This window comes from Phascolarctos cinereus, unplaced genomic scaffold (genome assembly GCF_003287225.1).
Source record: "Phascolarctos cinereus isolate Bilbo 61053 unplaced genomic scaffold, phaCin_HiC Scaffold_2;HRSCAF=192, whole genome shotgun sequence".
In the NCBI taxonomy this organism is placed as follows: domain Eukaryota; kingdom Metazoa; phylum Chordata; class Mammalia; order Diprotodontia; family Phascolarctidae; genus Phascolarctos; species Phascolarctos cinereus.
This window is the reverse complement of record NW_027555625.1, coordinates 293,905,063-293,924,466: the sequence shown is the minus strand read 5'-3', so window position 1 is coordinate 293,924,466 and position 19,404 is coordinate 293,905,063. Positions and strand designations below refer to the sequence as shown.

The 19,404-nt window shown below is 36.5% G+C and overlaps 1 protein-coding gene across 3 annotated transcripts in view; it reads right to left on the bottom strand.

Moving 5' to 3' along the window:
- GARRE1 (granule associated Rac and RHOG effector 1) overlaps positions 1-19,404 on the bottom strand; it is a 117,132-nt gene that overhangs the window by 64,321 nt on the left and 33,407 nt on the right. For 2 of the 3 annotated variants that reach the window (XM_020985014.2, XM_020985015.2), the window contains one exon: positions 8,304-9,610. In XM_020985014.2, coding sequence (XP_020840673.1) covers positions 8,304-8,798 — 495 coding nt within the window. In that variant the 5' untranslated portion in view covers positions 8,799-9,610. The remainder of the gene's footprint in view (positions 1-8,303; positions 9,611-19,404) is intronic. The other variant, XM_020985016.2, reaches the window with a different exon arrangement.

The following is a 19,404-nucleotide window of genomic DNA, read 5'->3' as shown; positions in this document are numbered from 1 at the left end:
ACCTGTAAGGAGTTACATGAACTGATGTAAAGTGAAATGAGCAAAACCAGGAGAACATTATACACAGTAACAGCAATGTTGTACAATGATCAACTATGAATAACTTGGCTATTCTCAGCAACACAATGATTCAAGACAATTTTGAAGAACTTACAATGAAAAATGTTTTCCATTTCCAGAAAGAGCACTAACAGAGTCTAAGTGCAGATGAAAGCATTTTTAAAAAACTTCTTTTATATTTCTTAAGGGTTTTTTGTCTGTTTTCTTTCACAACATGACTCATATGGAAAAACGTTTTGCATGACTGCACATGGATAACTTACATCAAACTGCCTTCCCAATGAGGGAGGAGGAGGAGAGAATTTTGAATTCAAAATTTTAAATAACGAATATTAAAGATTTTTTTACATGTTATTGGAGTACAAATAAAACATTCAATATATTAAAAAAAATTAATTACCACCAAAATGAAAATCAAAATTAAATTAACAAGACTTTTTAAAAAATGTGTCTGCCAGTTTGTTCACACAGTAGAGATAATAGTAGATACATAGTAGAGAGTGAGTTACTAAAATCACTGGAAGATAGCAAATGCATTACCATAGGAACATAAAATTCCTCTATTTAAGAAGGAGCAAACATAAATTTACTAGCACTGATTCGCTTGGCAGCCTACCTAGACTGGCCACATACAGAAAAACAAAGCAAGGTCAAAGGCCAACTATTCTCATTGCAAGGATCCCCATAAACTATTCATAAGTACACTCCGAAGACTAACATATCACATGTGAAAAAAGAGTCAGCATTTATGATGAGCATAGTAAAAGAATAGGAAAGGGCACAAGTGAATACCCTTACTCTTCCTCTTCTCTTCTATTACATCTTTTCCAGGACTAAAAATCCATCTAGTTGCCTTCCCTTGGCAGGAGGCCAGTTCTGAGACAGTAAGGAACTATTTATAGATTGGAAGGAGTTGGAGGTCTGGCAAAGGTGAATTCTACCCAAGGGGCCTGACTAACTCTGCTCCCATCTCTCAAAGATAAAAATAATCTAAACAGAAGTTCAGGAGCAGGCAGGTGGCCAGGATTTTTTGTTTGTTTTTGTAAGTCCTAGGAGGCTTGGGAGCAGGGAAAGACCAGAATGGCATGCAGTCCAAAGTTTACCCTCAGCTCTGGGATCCAAATTACTTCATTTTTTTAAACTGCAGTGTTAGAATGATATGGCACCATTGAGCAAAGGGCAAGGTGAGATGTTTCTCTATGCAACTGCAGAAAGATATTTGTCTTTGCCACAGATCTAGCTTGACCTGACATTTATATATATACTTTCCCAAAAGTCTTAGCACAGTTTTAAGTTTTAATAGCTTAAAGTTGCCCTAAGAATTTTCATACACTGTATTAGCTCAAATCGAGTCTCACAACAACTTTGTGAGGAAAATACTACAGGTGTTATCTTCATTTTACAGATGAGGAAACTGAGACTTAAAGAGGTAAAGTAACTTGCTCAGCCATGGTCACAAAGCCAGTTAAGTGTCAGGGGCAGGATTCACATTCAGGTTTTTCTAAATTCCAAGTATAACACACTAGTATCAAGAGTATGCTAACTCTTGATCAAACCATATAAGTTTGTACTTAAAGAGTTATCTTCTTTAAGACAGTTAAACAGACTGGTGAGAAGAGGAGGTTACTAGTTATGCCAAGCTTTATAAACTGAAAGAGATTAGTGAGTTCTAGAGGGTCATTTTATACTATAACCTTAAATATACAGTAGCTGTTTTAATTACAGTTGATTATAGTTTAGGATTGCATGTGAGAAATGTGGTCCACATAAATCTTTGGGAGAAAATCTGAGCTAGGCTGCTGCCACCACTGCTGCCTTGAGCCACTATCTGCTCCCCACGGTGGCTGAAGTGACCCGATATTTCAAGTTCATTCAGCATAATACTCATTGACAATAAAGAAATTTAACTTGAGGATTTATGAGACAAAATCCAATGTGTCAGTCTGGCATTTTTAGTCATTTGATAAATTCAATGCAACAGACATTAAGAAAGTACCCGCTACGTTCAAGCATATCCCCTGTTAAGGGATATGAAGATAAATAAGACAGCTTTTGTTCTTGGAGAATTTATAATGTAGTAGAGAAGATAAACCATGTAGACAAAGAGCTCTAATACAAGGTAGAATATTATAAACACATAAGAGAGATACAAAGAAAAGTGTTGTGAGAGTTCTACCAAAAGATACTTCTGACTGGAGGAAGTATAAGGGGAAAATGAGGCAGAGAAGCATTATATGAGCTGGAAAAACACTGGTAGCTCCTTTTGGCTACCACATTGAGTAAGTGAAGGGAAACAATGAAAGCTAGAAAGGTAAATATAAAAGGAAAAAATAAGCAATAATGTTTATAAAGTACTTTATTTACAATAACTTTATAAGGCTGGTATTTCACTGTTGTCTTCCTTATGTAAATACGAGCTCCTTGAGGGCAGAGGGCTATGTTTTTGCCTTTCTTTATCCCTAGTGCTTAGCACTGTGCCTGACACATACTAAGTGCTTAAAAATGCTTGACTCACTACTATCGTAGGACCTGTCCGTGACCAAATAGCCAACAAGTACTGGACTCTGCATTCGAACCCAGATCTCACATTACGCCACATTAAGCATTCTTTTCCCTCTACCATGGCTCTAAGTAACTGGATCATTAGTCACACAGCTGAGTGGAAGAATGCACAGTGCTGGACTTTGTGTTAGGAAGACCCGTGTTCAAATCTTTTTTTTTTAATTTTTATCCTATTAATTTTTTTATTTTTAGTTTTTAACATTCACTTCTCTAAGATTGTGAGTTCCAAATTTTCTCCCCATCTCATCCCTTTCCCCACCCCAAGAAGGTGTACATTCCAAATACCCCTTCCCCTAGTCTACCCTCCCTTTGATCTCCCTCCTCCCCCTTCTCTTATCCCCTTCCCCTTCAATTTTCCTGTATGACAGGACAGATTTCTATACCCCATTGCCTGTATATCTTATTTCCCAGTTGCATGTGAAAACAATTTTTAACATTTGTTTTTAAAACTTTGGGTTCCAAATTTTCTCCCTTCCTCCCTCCCCACACACCCTCACCAAGAAGGCAAAGCAGCTCAATACAGGCTATACATGTGTAGTCATGCAAAACACTTCCATAGTAGTCACGTTGTGAAAAACTAACTATATTTTCCTTCAGCCTATTCTGCCCCCCCATTTATTCTATTCTCTCGTGTGACCCTGTCCCTCCTCAAAAGTGTTTGCTTCTGATTACCCCCTCTCCCCCAATCTGCCCTCCCCTTTATCATCCCCTCTCTCTCTTATCCCCTTTCCCCCTTTTTTCCTGTAGGGTAAGATAGATTTCCATACCCAACTGAGTGTGTATGGTATTCCCTTCTTAAGCCAAATCCAATGAGATTAAGATACACTCATTCCTTCTCACCTTCCCCCACTTCTCCTCCACTGTAAAAGCTTTTTCTGGTCTGTTTTATGTGAGATAATTTACCCCATTCTACCTCTCCTTTTCTCCTTCTCCCAGTATAATCCTCTCTCACCCATTAATTTTATTCTCCAGATATTACCCCTTCATCTTCAGCTCACCCTGTGCCCTCTTATGTATCTGTATATGTATACATAATTTTTTTCCCCTCCAACTACTCTAATACTGATGAAGGTTTCATGAGTTACAAATATCATCTTTCCATGTAGGAATTTAAACAATTCAACCTTAATAAATCCCTTATGATTTCTCTTTTCTGTTTAGCTTTTCATGCTTTTCTTGAGTCTTGTATTTGAAAGTCAAATTTTCATCAAGAATGCTTGAAAGTCCTCTATTTTACTGAATACCTATTTTTTTCCCCTGAAGTATTATACTCAGTTTTGCTGGGCAGGTGATTCTTGGCTCTAATCCTATCTCCTTTGACCTCTGGAATATTATATTCCAAGCCCTCTGGTCCTTTAATGTAGAAGCTTGCGTTCAACTCTTGCCTCAGATATTTAGTACCTCTGTAACCCTGGGAAAGTCTCAGCCTCAGTTTCATCATCCATATATAAAATGAGGATAATAATAGCACCTTCTTCACAGGGTTGTTAATGAGGAAGGACTGAGAAAATATGTAAAATGTTTTCTAAAGTGCTACAGATGCTAGCTATTATTATTTAGTACCAAGTTCTTCTCTGACACTTGTCCAAGAGAGGGAAGTGACCCTAAGGTCTTAATGACTAGGTGAGAAAATGCAAATTCTGGCAGGCTCTACCAAGCTAGAAAGTACTATGTACTTAGTAACATAAAAACCTGTTTTCCTCCCACTCCCACCTCCCACCCCCCCCTTCCAATCATCTTATACTTTACAACCCATCACATACTCTGCCATTCAGTGATACTGGATTCCTTAATGTTACTCATACAAGACACTCCATCTCCTGACTGGGCATTTTCCCTAGATATCATCAATGCCTGTTAATGAGCTCCTTCCTCATCTCTGCATCATAGCTCTTTTCAAGTTCTGACTAAAATCCTACCTTCCTCAGGAAGGTCCCTCTTAATTGTAATGCCTTCCTTCTATTGATTATTTCCAGGTTATTCTTTATAAAGCTTGCTTGTCTATAGTTGTTTACATGTTTTCTCCCCCATTAGGCTGTGAGCTCTTTGAGAGCAGGGATTGTCTTCTGCCTTTCTTTGTATCTCTAGAACTTAGCACAGTGCCTAGCACATATAAATGTTTACTGGTTGACTGACAACGTTCGAGTTTTCACTGATTCATTTTTAAAAATCAGTTTTTAAAAAGGTTTCAAAAATCTGTAATACTTTCTACAAAAATTGTACATTCCCCTTTCTTCACTACATTTTTATATTCAATTGCACCTAAGAATAACAGCTCTGTATAAATGTTTTGCTTTGGTTTTTTTGCCTGTCTTGAGACAGACAACTTCCAGTGGGAAAGTTCCCTCTACCAAGGCACATGTACAACTGCTCTGAAACTTCAGAGTCTTGCAGTTAATTACTTAGGCTGCTAAGGCCTGACCAGGATCACACAGCTCCTATGTATCATAGGCAGGACTTGAACCCAAGTCTTTCTGACTTCAAGGTTGGCACTCCTATCATGTCATACTACCTGTCACATGTGTACTGAACCAAAAACATTCTTTCAAATGATGTCATGCAGCCAGTAACTATATCGATTTCTATAATCTAGGCTTATAGTTTTTAAAAATTAATTTAACAGGAAACTAAGCAAGATATAATAGATAAGCGAATTCATATATTTTAGAAACATACCCTATTCAGATAAATAGTCTCCTTGGAAATTAATACTCAATTCATTTAAGAATTATTTTAGCAATAGTTAAGGATCACTAATATTTCTAAAATTCAAGATTTTTATTAGAAAATACAATGGTAGTTTATATAAAAATATCTTCTTCACCCTTGTAAGGTTCTTCCATCTGAAACCTATTGTCTTACATTTTATTTTTATAGGTTTTCAAAAAATTAAGACATAATAAAATCTTATGATTTCAGCAACATGGGCACTCCCTTTTGTTGTCTGGTCATGTTTCAGTTGTGTCTGACTCTTAATAACCCCATTTGGAGTTCTCCTGGCAAAGATACTAGAGTACTTGGCCATTTCCTTCTCCAGATTATTTTACAGATGAGAAACTGAAGCAAAATAGGGTTAAGTGACTTGCCCAGAAACACAAAGCTAACAAGTGTATGAGGCCAGATTTGCTCAGAAAGAGGAGTCTTCCTGACTCCAGGCCCGGCATTCTACACACTGAGTAAACTAGGTACCCCATTTCCTTTACTGATAGCTTTATAATTTCTATAACACAGTTCCAATGTCTTGCCAAATAGTCTTTATAAGTTGTTTTTTTTTACCATATCTGTGATTTCATGGGTATGTACAAGTCCCAGTGAGGAAAACTCCCTTTATCAGTGAAGATTAGTAACTGTTTTTTCACTTACAGTCACAGAGAGTAACCAGGAAATTTAAGAGGTTAAACAGATCTGCCCAAGGACATGAAGCCAGGATGTGTCAGTAGTGGCTCTTAAATCCATCCAGATCACCTGACTCATGGAAGCCTGTTAGCTACTATACTAGACTACTTCACTGAGTTGTTATGGCCAAAAAACAAAACACCTAGTAATCAACCTTCCAGTGATAAGCCACTTAAAAGTCAGCTACTCCTACAATGTGGAACACAGGTACAAAGCCCATCCTGCGCCCTCTGAGCTCAAAACCTTTTTAGCCCTCAGGCAAACTACTAAATAGAGAAAAGACCTCTGATTGCCTCAGTGGGTAACCCCAGGTGTAAGAAATTCTTCCACCAATAGTTTATAAACCCCAGCGGCTTGAAGCAGAAAGAGGTTAAGTTACTTGGCTATGGTAACAGAGTTACCAAGTGTCAGAGGTCTTCCTAATTCCAAAGCCCAGCATTTTATCCATTTCTCTGTGCTGCCTGTATTCATGAAAGCTATCAAGTTAAGAATTATTCAGGTTAACTGATGCGTTTTATCTTCATTCTTTTGGACTCATGGTTTATCACTACATTAATCAGAGTTCTAAAGTCTTTCAAAGTTGATTTTCTCTACATCACTATATAAATTGTTCTTTGAGTTCTGCCACTTTGCTGTGTGTCAGTTCATAAAGATTTACCTAGTTTTCTCTGAAATTGATTTTTCCCAGTTACCTGTTGCCCTTCTATTTTTACATTAGAATTATCTGTGTAAACATTTTTTAACTTTATATAATTTAAATTGTCCTTTTTATCTTTTGTGATCCTATCATTTTCCCTTCTATTTTTATATTAGAATTGTTTGTGCAAAAACTTTTTAATATTATATAATCAAAACTGTCTTTCTTATCTTTTGTCATCCTATTATTTTCTAGTCATAAACTCTACCCATAGATCCAAAAGGTAATTTCTTCCTTACTCGTCTAATTTGTCTATGGTATGATGTCTTATACTTGTTATGTATCCTTTTGGAATTTATCTTGGTATATGGTGTGAGGTGTCCATTGAAATCAATTTCTATCAGATTATTGTCCAGTTTTCTAAGAAATTTTGTCAAATAGTGAATCTTTCCCTCAATAAGTGGGGTCTCTGAGTTTATCAAACACTATGCTACTATATTTATTTGCTACTATATAGTGTGACTTATCTGCTTCACTGATCAATCTCTTTCACTGATCAAACAGTATCAAACTGTTCTTATGATTACTGCTTTGTAGTACAATATGAGATCTAGTACTGACAGACCCCCTTCCCACATTTTTTTTCATTATTAGCCCTTAGATTCTTGACCTTCTATAACTCCATATGAATTCTGTTAATATTTTAGAGCTTCTACAACTATTTTGAATGAAATTTCTCTTTCTAGCTATTCTTGGCTGAACTTTGTTGGTTGTCTGATGATTTTTCTACACATTTTGGTGGGAAAGTAAAATGAAGACATAAAATAATAACTACATACTTATGTTACATTATTTCTCTGAAGATCAAATGAAAGAATTTACGAAAAGCTCTTCAAGTTGTTATTTAAGTGTCTACTGTTAATTATTAGTCTTATTCATTCAAAACAGCCTCACAATTCACAAGTGAGACACATAAGCAAAAAATATTTACTGAGTACCTACAATATAACAATTACTGCTCTAGCTACAAAAATACAATGCAAAATGTTTTTTCTGCTTTCAGACAGTGATTTCAGGAAAAATCTTGGTGTCGAAACTCTCTTCACTGATCACAGACAACTCCTTTGTAGCAACTCTTACAGTCTTATAGAGCTGCTTCGGGCACTGAGAAATTGGGTAACTTGTCTATGGCCACACAGCTAACATATATCAGAGACAGGATATGAATTCAGTTCTTTCTGCTTCCATGACCATTTCCCTACTCATTATTCCAGGATACCTCTCAGAATGCAAATAAATTGGGTAAGTTTTCTTTTAGAAACTGATTTAGAATTTGATAAGGCAAAAGGTAACACTGTAGAACTGTAACTTTTTTAAACCTTGACCAACCTACTCAATTCAAAATAAAAACATTCACCTAGTAGACATAAATCTTGCACTTAACATGAAACCTGATGAAAGATTAAATAACAATCAACATACTAAGACAGCACTTCATATTATTAAACAAATATAAAGACTATTACATTGATCTAGCAAAGCAGGGAGTGTTTATTTAGCAAAACACGAGCATTCATTTACTTGTCTTTATAATTAGTCTTACCAAATAAATTTAACTATTAATTTAGCACATAAAAGGATACTCTACCTCAATATCCTGGAGACTGAATTCCTTTTGATCTTTAAAGTTAGCAGCTCCAGAGCTCAATTCCATCAGCATTTTTGCTATTTCTGGTTTTATCGCTGCTGTTAGTCTACTGGCGGCTTCCATGACATGTTCCTGCACATCCTTCAGTTGCATAGCTGCCTTTGAATAGGGGGAGTTCCTAAATACACTGCTGAAAAGGTCTGTAAGAAAAGTACTTGCACGGCAAAACACATTGAGTGCATCCAGATATTTGGAGATTCCCTGCTGGATGTCTGCAATTGGAGTAGTGTGGGCTACAGCATGGTTGCAGCTATTTGCAGCTGCTGCAGAGACCAAAGGGGATGCTGAGGCAGCTGATGCCAGGGGGGCACTCAGGGTCCTGCCTAGGTCAGGCATTGGATACTGCTGGTGTTGCTGCACTTTCTGCTTGGACCCGCCAAGCAAAAAGCGCCGCTTGTAGTCCATTTTACTTTCCTGGGCACTACAACAATACATAAGTAAGAAATTGTCCAAAAGTCCTTGAATTTCAGTTTTCCAATTCTCTTCCTTGAGAATCGTGGTTATGTATAATAATAGTATAGGACTGCAAACAAAAGTTCCATAAAAGGCATTTCCAACAGGCAGGCACCTCCACAGTGTGTCTCAGCAACAAGGAGAGTGGCAGGTTTGCAGAGTCTGTTTCCAATGCAGTCCCGCTGCGGGTACAATTCACAAAAATGAAAACTAAAAGTCTTTCCTGTTTAGTATTCTACTCTCTCCATAAGAAGATGCAGTTGTCAAAAAGAGAAAATCTTGTACTTATAATTATTTTGCCAGAATATTTTGACACCTGATACTTTTTATACTGGCAGAAAATTACTTTAATTTTTAAAATGTAGTATCTTAATATTTTCCATTAGTATACCAGAAAAGTAAAACAAAAACAAAAAAAACCCATACACTGATCAACAGCAACTATAAAAGCAGTGCAGAGAATCTTTATTTTAAACTAAGTCCTTCTAACAGATCAAATCTCTGCATTATTTTGACAGAGCCTGTCTGCCAAATCCATTTACCTGTAGTGTTTCTTCTTAATGCTGCAGGAAAAACAAAATAAAATGTCTTCTTTTTTCTTAAGTCAAGTTATTAAAAATTGGAGTATTTGTTATTTCAAGTTGCCACGCTGCCTCTTCCTTTCCTTCTGTTTTCTGAGGTAGTTGTTTCCTTTGTAACATTAATAAGTGTTGCTTCCAGATTGAGTTTATGCTTAATTGTAAAGTCTGAGGCAAGAATGCACAAATGTATTTGTAAGGCCTTTAGGTCATTTCCTGCAAGGGGAAAAAAAGTTAAGAAGGTTATAGAACAATGAGTAGTTTCTGTTCAGATTTTAACTCCTGCTGTGCTGTTTTTTCTATTTAGAGTCAATCTGTCAACAAAAATGAGATACAAAGATTGCCCTACAACTAATTTGGCAAAGCAGAATCTACAAATCTGCAAATATTAAAGTTTTCCAGGTTCTAGTCCAAAAACAGGATATTAACATGATAGCAGCTTATACCACTAAATCCAAAACTGAAATTAACAAGAACCATTTGAAAGAAGCATTCCAAAGAATGCTAGTGTGATTACTTGAAAAATATACACGAACATATTAAGTTCTGTGTACCAGAAAGATGCTGCAGACCTGTCTTTCAGCTTACTCTTACTGTAACTACATGTTAAATAGCACTGGTTTAAGAGCAAAAAAATTCCATTAACTACCCTTTTATTTCCTTCAAGAAGCACATAACAAGTTAAACTTATTTTCCCTCCAAAGAACTGACTTAGCACCAGCCCTGGAGTCAGGAGGGTCTGAGTTCATATTTGGCCTCAGATACTTAGTAGCTATGTGATTCTGCAAAAGTCTCTCCCCTTGCATCCTACCCTTTCCCCCCCAAAAAAAAGAACTGACTTAGGAACACCACAAAGATAAGTGAGAAAAAATTTTTAAGCGAAACTCAAGCAACACTACAATGTCTATAATACAGAATAGAGAAAATACAGCTTATCAACTCAATGCTTTAATGCTTTAACTCAGATATTGCTTTAATACCACTTGGCTGATTTAGTCAAAATACGGTTAAACCTATCTTTAATGAATAACTACATTAACCCATATGATCTGAAATTGTACTAAGTTGGAAAAGGACTGAACTGTATTTTTCTGAGGGCAAATGAAAGCTGGTTTGAAATGTGCTGCATTTTAATTATGAACAACTATACTAAACAATGGAGTTATAAAACGTCAGACACAGCTGAGAAACTACTCATCAACAACAAATACTAAACAACAAAAAGACGACTAGGCACAGTAGAAAGTGTGCTGCATTTGATGTCAACATCAAATGATGTACAACATCAAACCACCGTTAACATGGGTTAAAATTCCACCTCTGCTACTTACTATACCTAAAGGACCTTAATTAAAGCAGTCACCTGACCAATTCTGCACCTGTTTCTTCATCTGTAAAATAAGAGGATGAACTAAAGTCCCTTCCTGCTGTAAAGTCTATGATCCTATGACCTCAGGGTCAGAACATTATGGTTCTATAATTCTATATGTTTGATTTTTTTTCCCCCTGAGATTTGGTTAAGATCTCTCTTTGTGTTTTATTAGTTTGGGTATTTTATATTTAAGTATTTATCAATTTCTTTTGAATTTCCAGTTTTGCTGGCATGTAACTGTTATAGCAGTTGCTGATAATTTTATTTTTCCTCTGTTGTGAATTCATTTTGTGCCCTTTTTTCATAAGTTGATTTGTATGTCTTTTTTTGATTTTGTCAGTCTTTTCAAAAACACCAGCTCTTAAGCATTATGAGGTTCTTTGCTTTAAGTTTTTCTAGCCTTTTTTGTTTTAGTATGTCTACTTTTGTACTTGATTCAGAACTGCTGAATTATTTTCTCATCTAATTAACTGCATGCTCAATTCCCTCTCTCTATTTTGCTAATGTTTCTGAACTATAAAATTTTCCCCAACAGCTACTTTAGCTGCACCCCATAAGTTTTGTGGTTTTGATATGGCCATCATTATCTTTAACATAATTATTTATTGCTTCTATAATTTGCTCTCACAATTCAGCATGTTCTTATTTCCTTGATTTGTTACTATTTTTTATCAACATTACAGTTGTTAAAGGATATTTATTTTTAAGCCTTTCTTGGTATTTGATTCCTTTATGCTCTAGCACATGAATAATTTTTATAAATGTATGATCAAATGCTAGGAAATGTATATTGCTAATATTCCCATTCAGAAATTGATACAGGGCAGCCAAATCTAGTTTTTCTAGTAATTTATTCCTCTCTATATTTTCCTTATTTACTTTTGTGTTGGGTTTGTAAGAGACAGATATTAATGTCTCCTACTATTTCTGTGTTACTATCAATGTCTTTTTGTAATTTTCCTAGGTTTTTCAATCAATCAATATTTATTAAGTGTCTATTATGTGCCAAGCACTGTGATAATTTTTTCTTTTAACTTGGGCAGTATGCAATTATTTTCTAGTCCTTTGGCACATATACATTCAATACTGTTATTTTTCATTGTCCATACATTCTTTAGGCAAATGTAGTTTTTGTTTGTCTCTCTTGATATTATCATGTTTTTATTATTATATAACCTCAGATTACAATTGCAAATCATGCATTCAGAGTCACTGGAAAGAGATTTTGTTCTATTTCTTCATTTTCACAGAATTCACAAAATTTGAAAGATTGAAGGGACCTCAGCAGACATCTAGCTCAATTCAGACATTCAAGGAAATCCTACTATATAAAACACCCAACTGGTCATTCACTCTTTCCCTGAAGACCTCCAAGGGGAGGAAACCCACTACCCCCGAAAGCAGCCCATTACATTTTTCAATGACTCTAATTGTTCACAAGTTTGCCATCAAGACTAAATGTTCCTCATTGCTCCTGGTTCTGCACTCTAGGGCCAAACAGAACAAGTCTAACCCCACATCCACATGACAGCCCTTTAAGCACTGGAATCCAACTACCAAGTTTCCTCCCAAGTCTTCTTTTCATTGAGCTAAACTTCCCTATTTCCTTCAACTGATCTTTATAAGACATAGACTCAAAGTCCTTCATTATCCTAGTTGTCCTCTGTGGAACACTACCCAGCTTATTAACGTTCTTCTTGAACAGTGGTGTTCAGAATGGAATACGATGGGACTATCACCTCCCTATTCCTGGAAGGTATGCCTATCTTAATGTAACCCAACATTGTATAACCTTTTTTGGCTGGAAAATTATATGACTAACTCATATTGTACTTGTAGTTCACTAAAACCCCCAATGTTTTTTTAGAATATTTGCTGTCTATCCATGCTTCTACCATCTTATACTTATAAAGTTAATTTTTATACTTAAATTAAGACTTTACATTTACCTTTATTGAATTTCATTTTATTAGATTCAGCCTCATGCTCTAAATCTGTCAAGATCCTTTCTCATCCTATCATCCATTGTGCTATTACTCCAGCTTAGAGTCATCTACAAATTTGATGAATCTCTGTCTACCACTAATAAAAACTGTTACAGAGAGCCAAGCACAGCCTCCTGAGATACTCACATCATAGATCTCTTGTCACATTGACATTGAACCTTAACACCTACTTTTAGTACACATCAATACAACTAGTTTTGGATCCACCAAATTCTATCAGCTAGTCTACATTTCTCCATCTTCTCCACAAAAATAAGAGACATTTTATCAAAAGCTTTGCTAAAATCTACATAAATTATGTTAATAGCATTCTCCTCTATTAATTGACACAACTGATAAACTTGGAGACAGGAAGACCAGAATTGGAATCCTTCCTCTGAAACTTTTTAGCTGCGTGACCCGCTACTTAACTTTATGTCAGGCTAAATTTCTTCACCTATAAAAAAATGTGAATAATTTTGTGAGGGCTAAATGAAATAATATATGTAAAAGCACTTTGAAGACCTTAAGAGTACCATGTAAATGATTCAGTTTAGGAAAAAAAAGTAAAAACAGAGGAAAGGAGAAGAAAGGAGAGGAGAGGGAGGAGAAGGAGAAGAAAAGAGAGCCAGAGAGAGAGAGAGAGAAGAGAATAAAGAAAAAGAATTAGGTTGATCAGGAGTGATTTGTTCTTGGTGAAGTTATGGTCATTCTCTGTAATAACCCCTTCCTTTTACAAGTGTTTACCAACCATGTCCTTAATGATCTATTCTGGAATTTTCACTCTGTATGTTTTAGATGTGTTTCTTAGATGCAGAAACTTTTAAAAATCTATTCTTCCAGGGGGCAGCTAGGTGGCACAGCAGACAGAGCTCCGGCCTTGGAGTCAGGAGGATCTGAGTTCAAATCTGGCTTCAGACACTGTTGACACTTCCAGCTGTGTGACCCTGGGCACATCACTTTAACCCCGACTGCCTCACCAAAAAGCAAAAAAAAAAAAAACCCAAAAAAACCCAAAACTATTCTTCTACCCTTCCACTCTCTTTTTATTAGGGAATTTAATTCAATCACATTTATGTTTAGAATGGTTGTTTTCAACCTTTAAATAAACATGTATATGTTTACATTTTCCTCTTCTATTAAATTTAACAGTCAGATGGTTTATTTGTTTATACTACTTGGAACTTGGTTTAACCAATCCCAAATTGTTTTATGGTTATCTTCTCTTTTGCTTATTTTACCTTTCCTTTCTCAGCTCAGATGAAAATTCAGAATTCAATAGCTCCAAACTTGTACATTCTTCGACTGCAATAACATGAACCTATATAGTTCCATGCAGAAATGAAAAAGGCCAATTTACACAAAGAGAAGGCTGACCCAGTGTCTATGGATGTGCGCTATAACAGAAAATTGCTACTGCTTAACTTCTGGCTTTTTTCTATAAATTATGTAATAATTTGTGGATCTGTGAGCTGGAAAATCTCATCTAGCACACATCTCCCTTTCACAGGATATAATACACCCCCCAAAACAAAAAGCTTTAACAGCACAGGTATCCATATACTCTGCTCCCAAATCTGTTCCTACCAAGTTTCTTGTTTGGCCCTTCCTCCCCAAGAATGTATTCATATCACTAATGAGCAACATAAAAAAATGCAATGTAGCTTTAAGATATTTGAAATGTCACATATTTGGCTGGAAGGCATTTTGGTCTCTAGACAAATAACAATGCCCCTGAGAATATTTAAGATAAAATGTCAGTCTTTCGTTACTAACAAAAGCCTTAAAACTAATTCTTGTTGCTCTTAGCAGTAAAAAAAATATAGAGAGATATAGATATAAAATCTTACTACAGTAGGAAGAGTATCTTAGTTTCATAAAGAGGTACTCTTATTTTCCCAAATAAATATTTCATTTGCATTTTAGCTTAATATTCTGAGAGTGATCTAAAATAATTATATTTTTCTTATTTTAAGCCAAAATAATTTTATATCAAATAGAATTTGTACAGACTTTGAACTAGATACTTCATAAATCCTCTGGTATTAGGATTATCACTTGAAATTTTTTTTTAAGAAGGAAAAATTTTAAACTATCTTTATCATAAATGCAATGAGATATAGCTGAAAAAGCACTGACCCAGACTCTAATGTGTGTTAACAGGCAAGTTGCTTGGTTGATTCAGCTGTAAAACAGGCATAAAGATATTACCAAGCGCTCCCTCATGGGGCTGTTGTGAGGGAAGCACTTTCTGAACCTCAAGGTGCTATAGATAAGTCATCATTACTACTTATTGGTACCATTACCACTACAATTTAGCGCAATGCCTTGCACAAGGTAGATGTTTAATAAATGTTTGCTGAGTTGTACTAAGTGAAATAGGAAGGGTAATAAGGAGGTAATAAGCTTTTAAGTCAATTCAGATGATAATAGGGGGAAAGAATACATCCTTTAGAGTTTAGTTATTCTGTATACAATCCATATCCTAAGATTTCACAGCACAGTAATAAGATAATTTATGAACTTTAAAATTACAGACTATCTGTGCTGTGATAAAATGGACATTATAGGAAATGGGTATGAAAGGAGATATCAAAAAGAGAAGGCTCTGAAACCTAAGTGCACAGTCTTTGGAGAAGAAATCCTTCTGTCCTGGCTGGTGGCAGAGGAAAACTACCTAGGAAAGCAATAGTGGAATCCAGCCAGGAAGTATCCTGCACTCAGCTCTAAAGCTACACACATGTAATCTATGCATATATTGAATATATCCTTAGAAAAACTATGAGAAGAGAACGGGGAGTTCATAGAAAAAAAAATTTTCCCAAGCAGGCTACATTTGTACAATTATAATTGACTAAGAGGTACAAAGAATATGCGATCTTGCTCTGTTTATTTTAATACTGAATATCATATCATAGATTCATTGAATCTTACATTTGCAAAGGCCCTCAGAGGCCGTCCAGTTCAATCCATGACCGAGTGAGAATCTCATCAATAACAAAACTGACGAGTGATTATTCAAACTTTGCTTGAAGACCTCAAATGATGAGGGGTACACATTACCTCCCAAATCAGATTATTTCACTTTTGTGTAGCTATAAAAGTTATGAAGTTTTTCCCTAAAATACAACCAAAATCTGCTTTTACATCTTTAATTCATGGCTTCTAGCTCTGTCCTCTAGGGCCAAACAGAATAAGTCTAACTCCTCCTCTAGATGACAGACTTTCAAATATTTTAACACAGCTACCATTACTCCCCTAACTGTTCTATTTGCCAATCTAAACATCTCCAGTTTCTTCACTAGAATTGCAAATGGCATGACTTTGAGGCCCTTCACAGTCCTACTTGCCATTCTCTGGATGTGACTCTTGTTTAACAATGTCCTTCCTACAATGCAGCTCCCAGAACTAAACACAATACTACACATGTGGCCTGGCCAGGCAGGGCACAGCGGTGCTATGACCTCTCTAGCTCTCTTTTAATGCAGCTAGATCTCATTAGCTTTTCAGGCTGCTATATCACACTGTTGACTCACTCCAATCTAGTTGTCACTCAAATCCTAGATCTTTTTTAGAAGAACTGTATTAAGTCAAGTGAAGGCCTTTCAATTAAAAGCAATAAGCATTTATTAAGTGACCCCCCTCTATATGCCACGTACTATGTCAGGTTCTAGGTACACAAAGACAAAAAAAGTAATTTTGGAGTGGGGGAAAAGTATTTTGTAGGAGGTAATAGTTGAACTGAGGCTTGAAAGGGCTCAGGCATTCCAAGAGGTAAATGTGGAGAGGGAGAGAGTTCCAGGCATGAGGGGCAGTCTACACAAACTCACAGGAGCAGAGATGTAAAAAGAAGCCTGAAGATCAGAGTGGCTGAAACTTGGGGGGGGGGGAGAACAAGCTAGGTGACGCAGTGGATAGACCACCAGCCCTGAAGTCAGGAGCACCTGAGCTCAAATCCGGCCTCAGACCAAACACTTGACACTTACTAGCTGTGTGACCCTGGGCAAGTCACTTAACCCCAATTGCCTTTAAAAAAAAAAGAAAAGAAAAGGGAGGGGGAGGTGAAATCAATCCAGGAAAATGGGCTGGAGTCAAGATTGTGATGGGTTTTAAATGCCAAACAGAATTTTATCCAACAGGCAATAGAGGAAGCCAAAGAAGACTCCTGAACAGGAAAGCGACATGACCAGACCTGTATTTCCAGAATAAAACTTGGTGGAGGGCAGACTTGACAGAGAGACAACTAACAATCAGGAGGCTATTGCTGTGGGTTAGGAGAGAGGTGATAAATCCAAAGTAAGGTGGCTGCGTTGCGAATAGAGAAAGGACATGCTGTGAAGTGAGAATTGCCAAGACTTGGTAACTGATTAGACATGGAGCTGGTGAGAAGGTTGGAGGTAGAGAGACAGTGAAGAGCTTTTAAGTCAAGGATAAAATACAAACCTGAGAGACTACAAAGATGCTAGTATCCTCAAAATAGGAAAGTTAGGAGGAAAAGATGAGGAATTCTGTTTTAGACATGTTGAGTTTGAGATTATGATGGGGCATGCAAGTGCAGAGGAACAGCAGGCAGCTGGTGATGTAGAACTGGAATATAATAAAGAGATGAGGGCTAAACACGTATATTTGGGAACCATAAGGATAAAGATGATAGCTGCACCCATGGGAGCTACAAAGATTACTAAAAGTGAAATTGTACAGCAAGACAATAAGATGGCTCAGGACAGAGCCTTGAAGTACATTCACAAATAGAGGGTAGGCCACGGGATCATGACAATCCTGCAAAGGATCATGACAACTCTGCAAAGGAACAATTAGACAAAAAGAATACCATACCAATAAGAACAGTGTTATGAAAACCCATAAAGGAGAGACTATCCAGAAAGAAGGGATGGTCAACAGTAAAGTATCAAATGCAGCACAGAGATCAAAAAAGAGGAGTACTGAGAAAAGATGATTGTACTTAGCAATTCAGAGATCACTGGTATGCTTGAAGAGAGTAAGGTTGAGTAGTAGTAAGGTCAGAAGACAGACATTTTAAAGTGGCTGGAAAAGTAAATGGGAGAGGAGAAAATGGAGGCAAGAAGTGTAAACAGCTTTTTCTACGATCATAGATCACTGACGTAGAGCTAGAAGGGGCCTTATAAAACATCCAGTCCAATCCCCACATTTTACAGATTACAAAACTGAGGTCCCACAGAGATGATGTGACTTGCTCTCAAGTGTCCACATCTAATAAGTGAAAGAGGCATGTTTTGAATTCAGATTCTCTGACTCCATATCTGGCTCTTTTTACCCCTACTGCAGAGAATTTGGCTGTGAAAAGGGAGAGAGACATAAGACTAAACAACCACAGTCAAGTAAAGGTTTTTAAAGGAAAAGAGAAGTCTGAGTGTGCTTGTAAAGAAGTATGCTGCCAAAGAAGGAACCAGCAGATAAAGAAAATTTGAAAATTAGAGAGCAGACAGTTGATATAATGATAGGGGAAATCTGGAGGAGGCAGGAAGGGGTGGGATAAAGGAGATAACTAGAAGGACTGGCCTTGGAAAGAATAAGTATCAACTCTTCCTCTCTGGTTAAACTGCATTTTAAATACAATGTATCTATTATTAGATTTTGTCCAATGTTTTAGCCTGTTGAAATTTATTTCGATCCTAACTCTCACACGATGTATTTGTTAACTATTCCTCCAGTTCTATGTCATATGAAATTTTAATAAACATGCTGTTGTGGGATGGGCTTGATTCATGACTGGTGTTTCAGGATTGGAACTGAAAACAAAATGAGATACATATAGAACACCCAACAGTTAACAAAAAGAGATTTCTTTAACCATGGCATAGAAAGTATACTGAACAAGGATGAAACATTGCTTCAGTTGAGCACAGCTTTCTTGCCTCTGTACTGGCCATGCTAATGAATCATGGATCAGCCTATGGGAGAGATACTCCTGCCTCCTTCTGGTCTGGTTTCAGTATTTAGGCCATAAGGAACTATATCAGTGGGCAGAACCTTGGTGCTTTAAAACATTTAAGTCTCAAAGAAAATTTCAGTTTCTTTTAAGGAAAAACTAGCTTAGCCTACAGAGCAAATACTGTTTCTACATATGCCATCTGGGCTTTTTTGAGAAGTCACTGATAAAAAATTTGATTTTCTTTTTTTTCAATTTGATATTTATTTCAGTTACAAATTCTCTCCCCTACCACTTCTCCTCCACTCCACTCTACTCCAATCATTTGAGAAAGCAAGAAATACAAAACCTGTTAAAAAATATGTAGTCGAGCAAAGCAAATTCCTGCATTAATCACATCCTATGGACAAAGAGGCAGACATCTCTGAAACTGTGGTTAGTCATTGTGTTGATCAGAATCCCTAAGTCTTTCAAAGTTGTCTGTCTTTAGAATATTGTTGCTATTGTATTAATTGTTCTCCTGGTTCTTCCCACTTTACTCTGCAGCAGTTCTTGGGTGCTATAATGCTCTATGTACAGCGCACTCCTGGCCAAATCACATCCCCAGTGTTCTCAGATAAGTCTGTATTCTTAAGCCACTGGAAAAGTGATTCACTTTGACTTTTTCTTGGATTTCCCAATCTGAATTCAGTCTGGTAGATTTTTCTAGATCTTCACAGAGGAGGTTTGGTTGTGTGGGAGG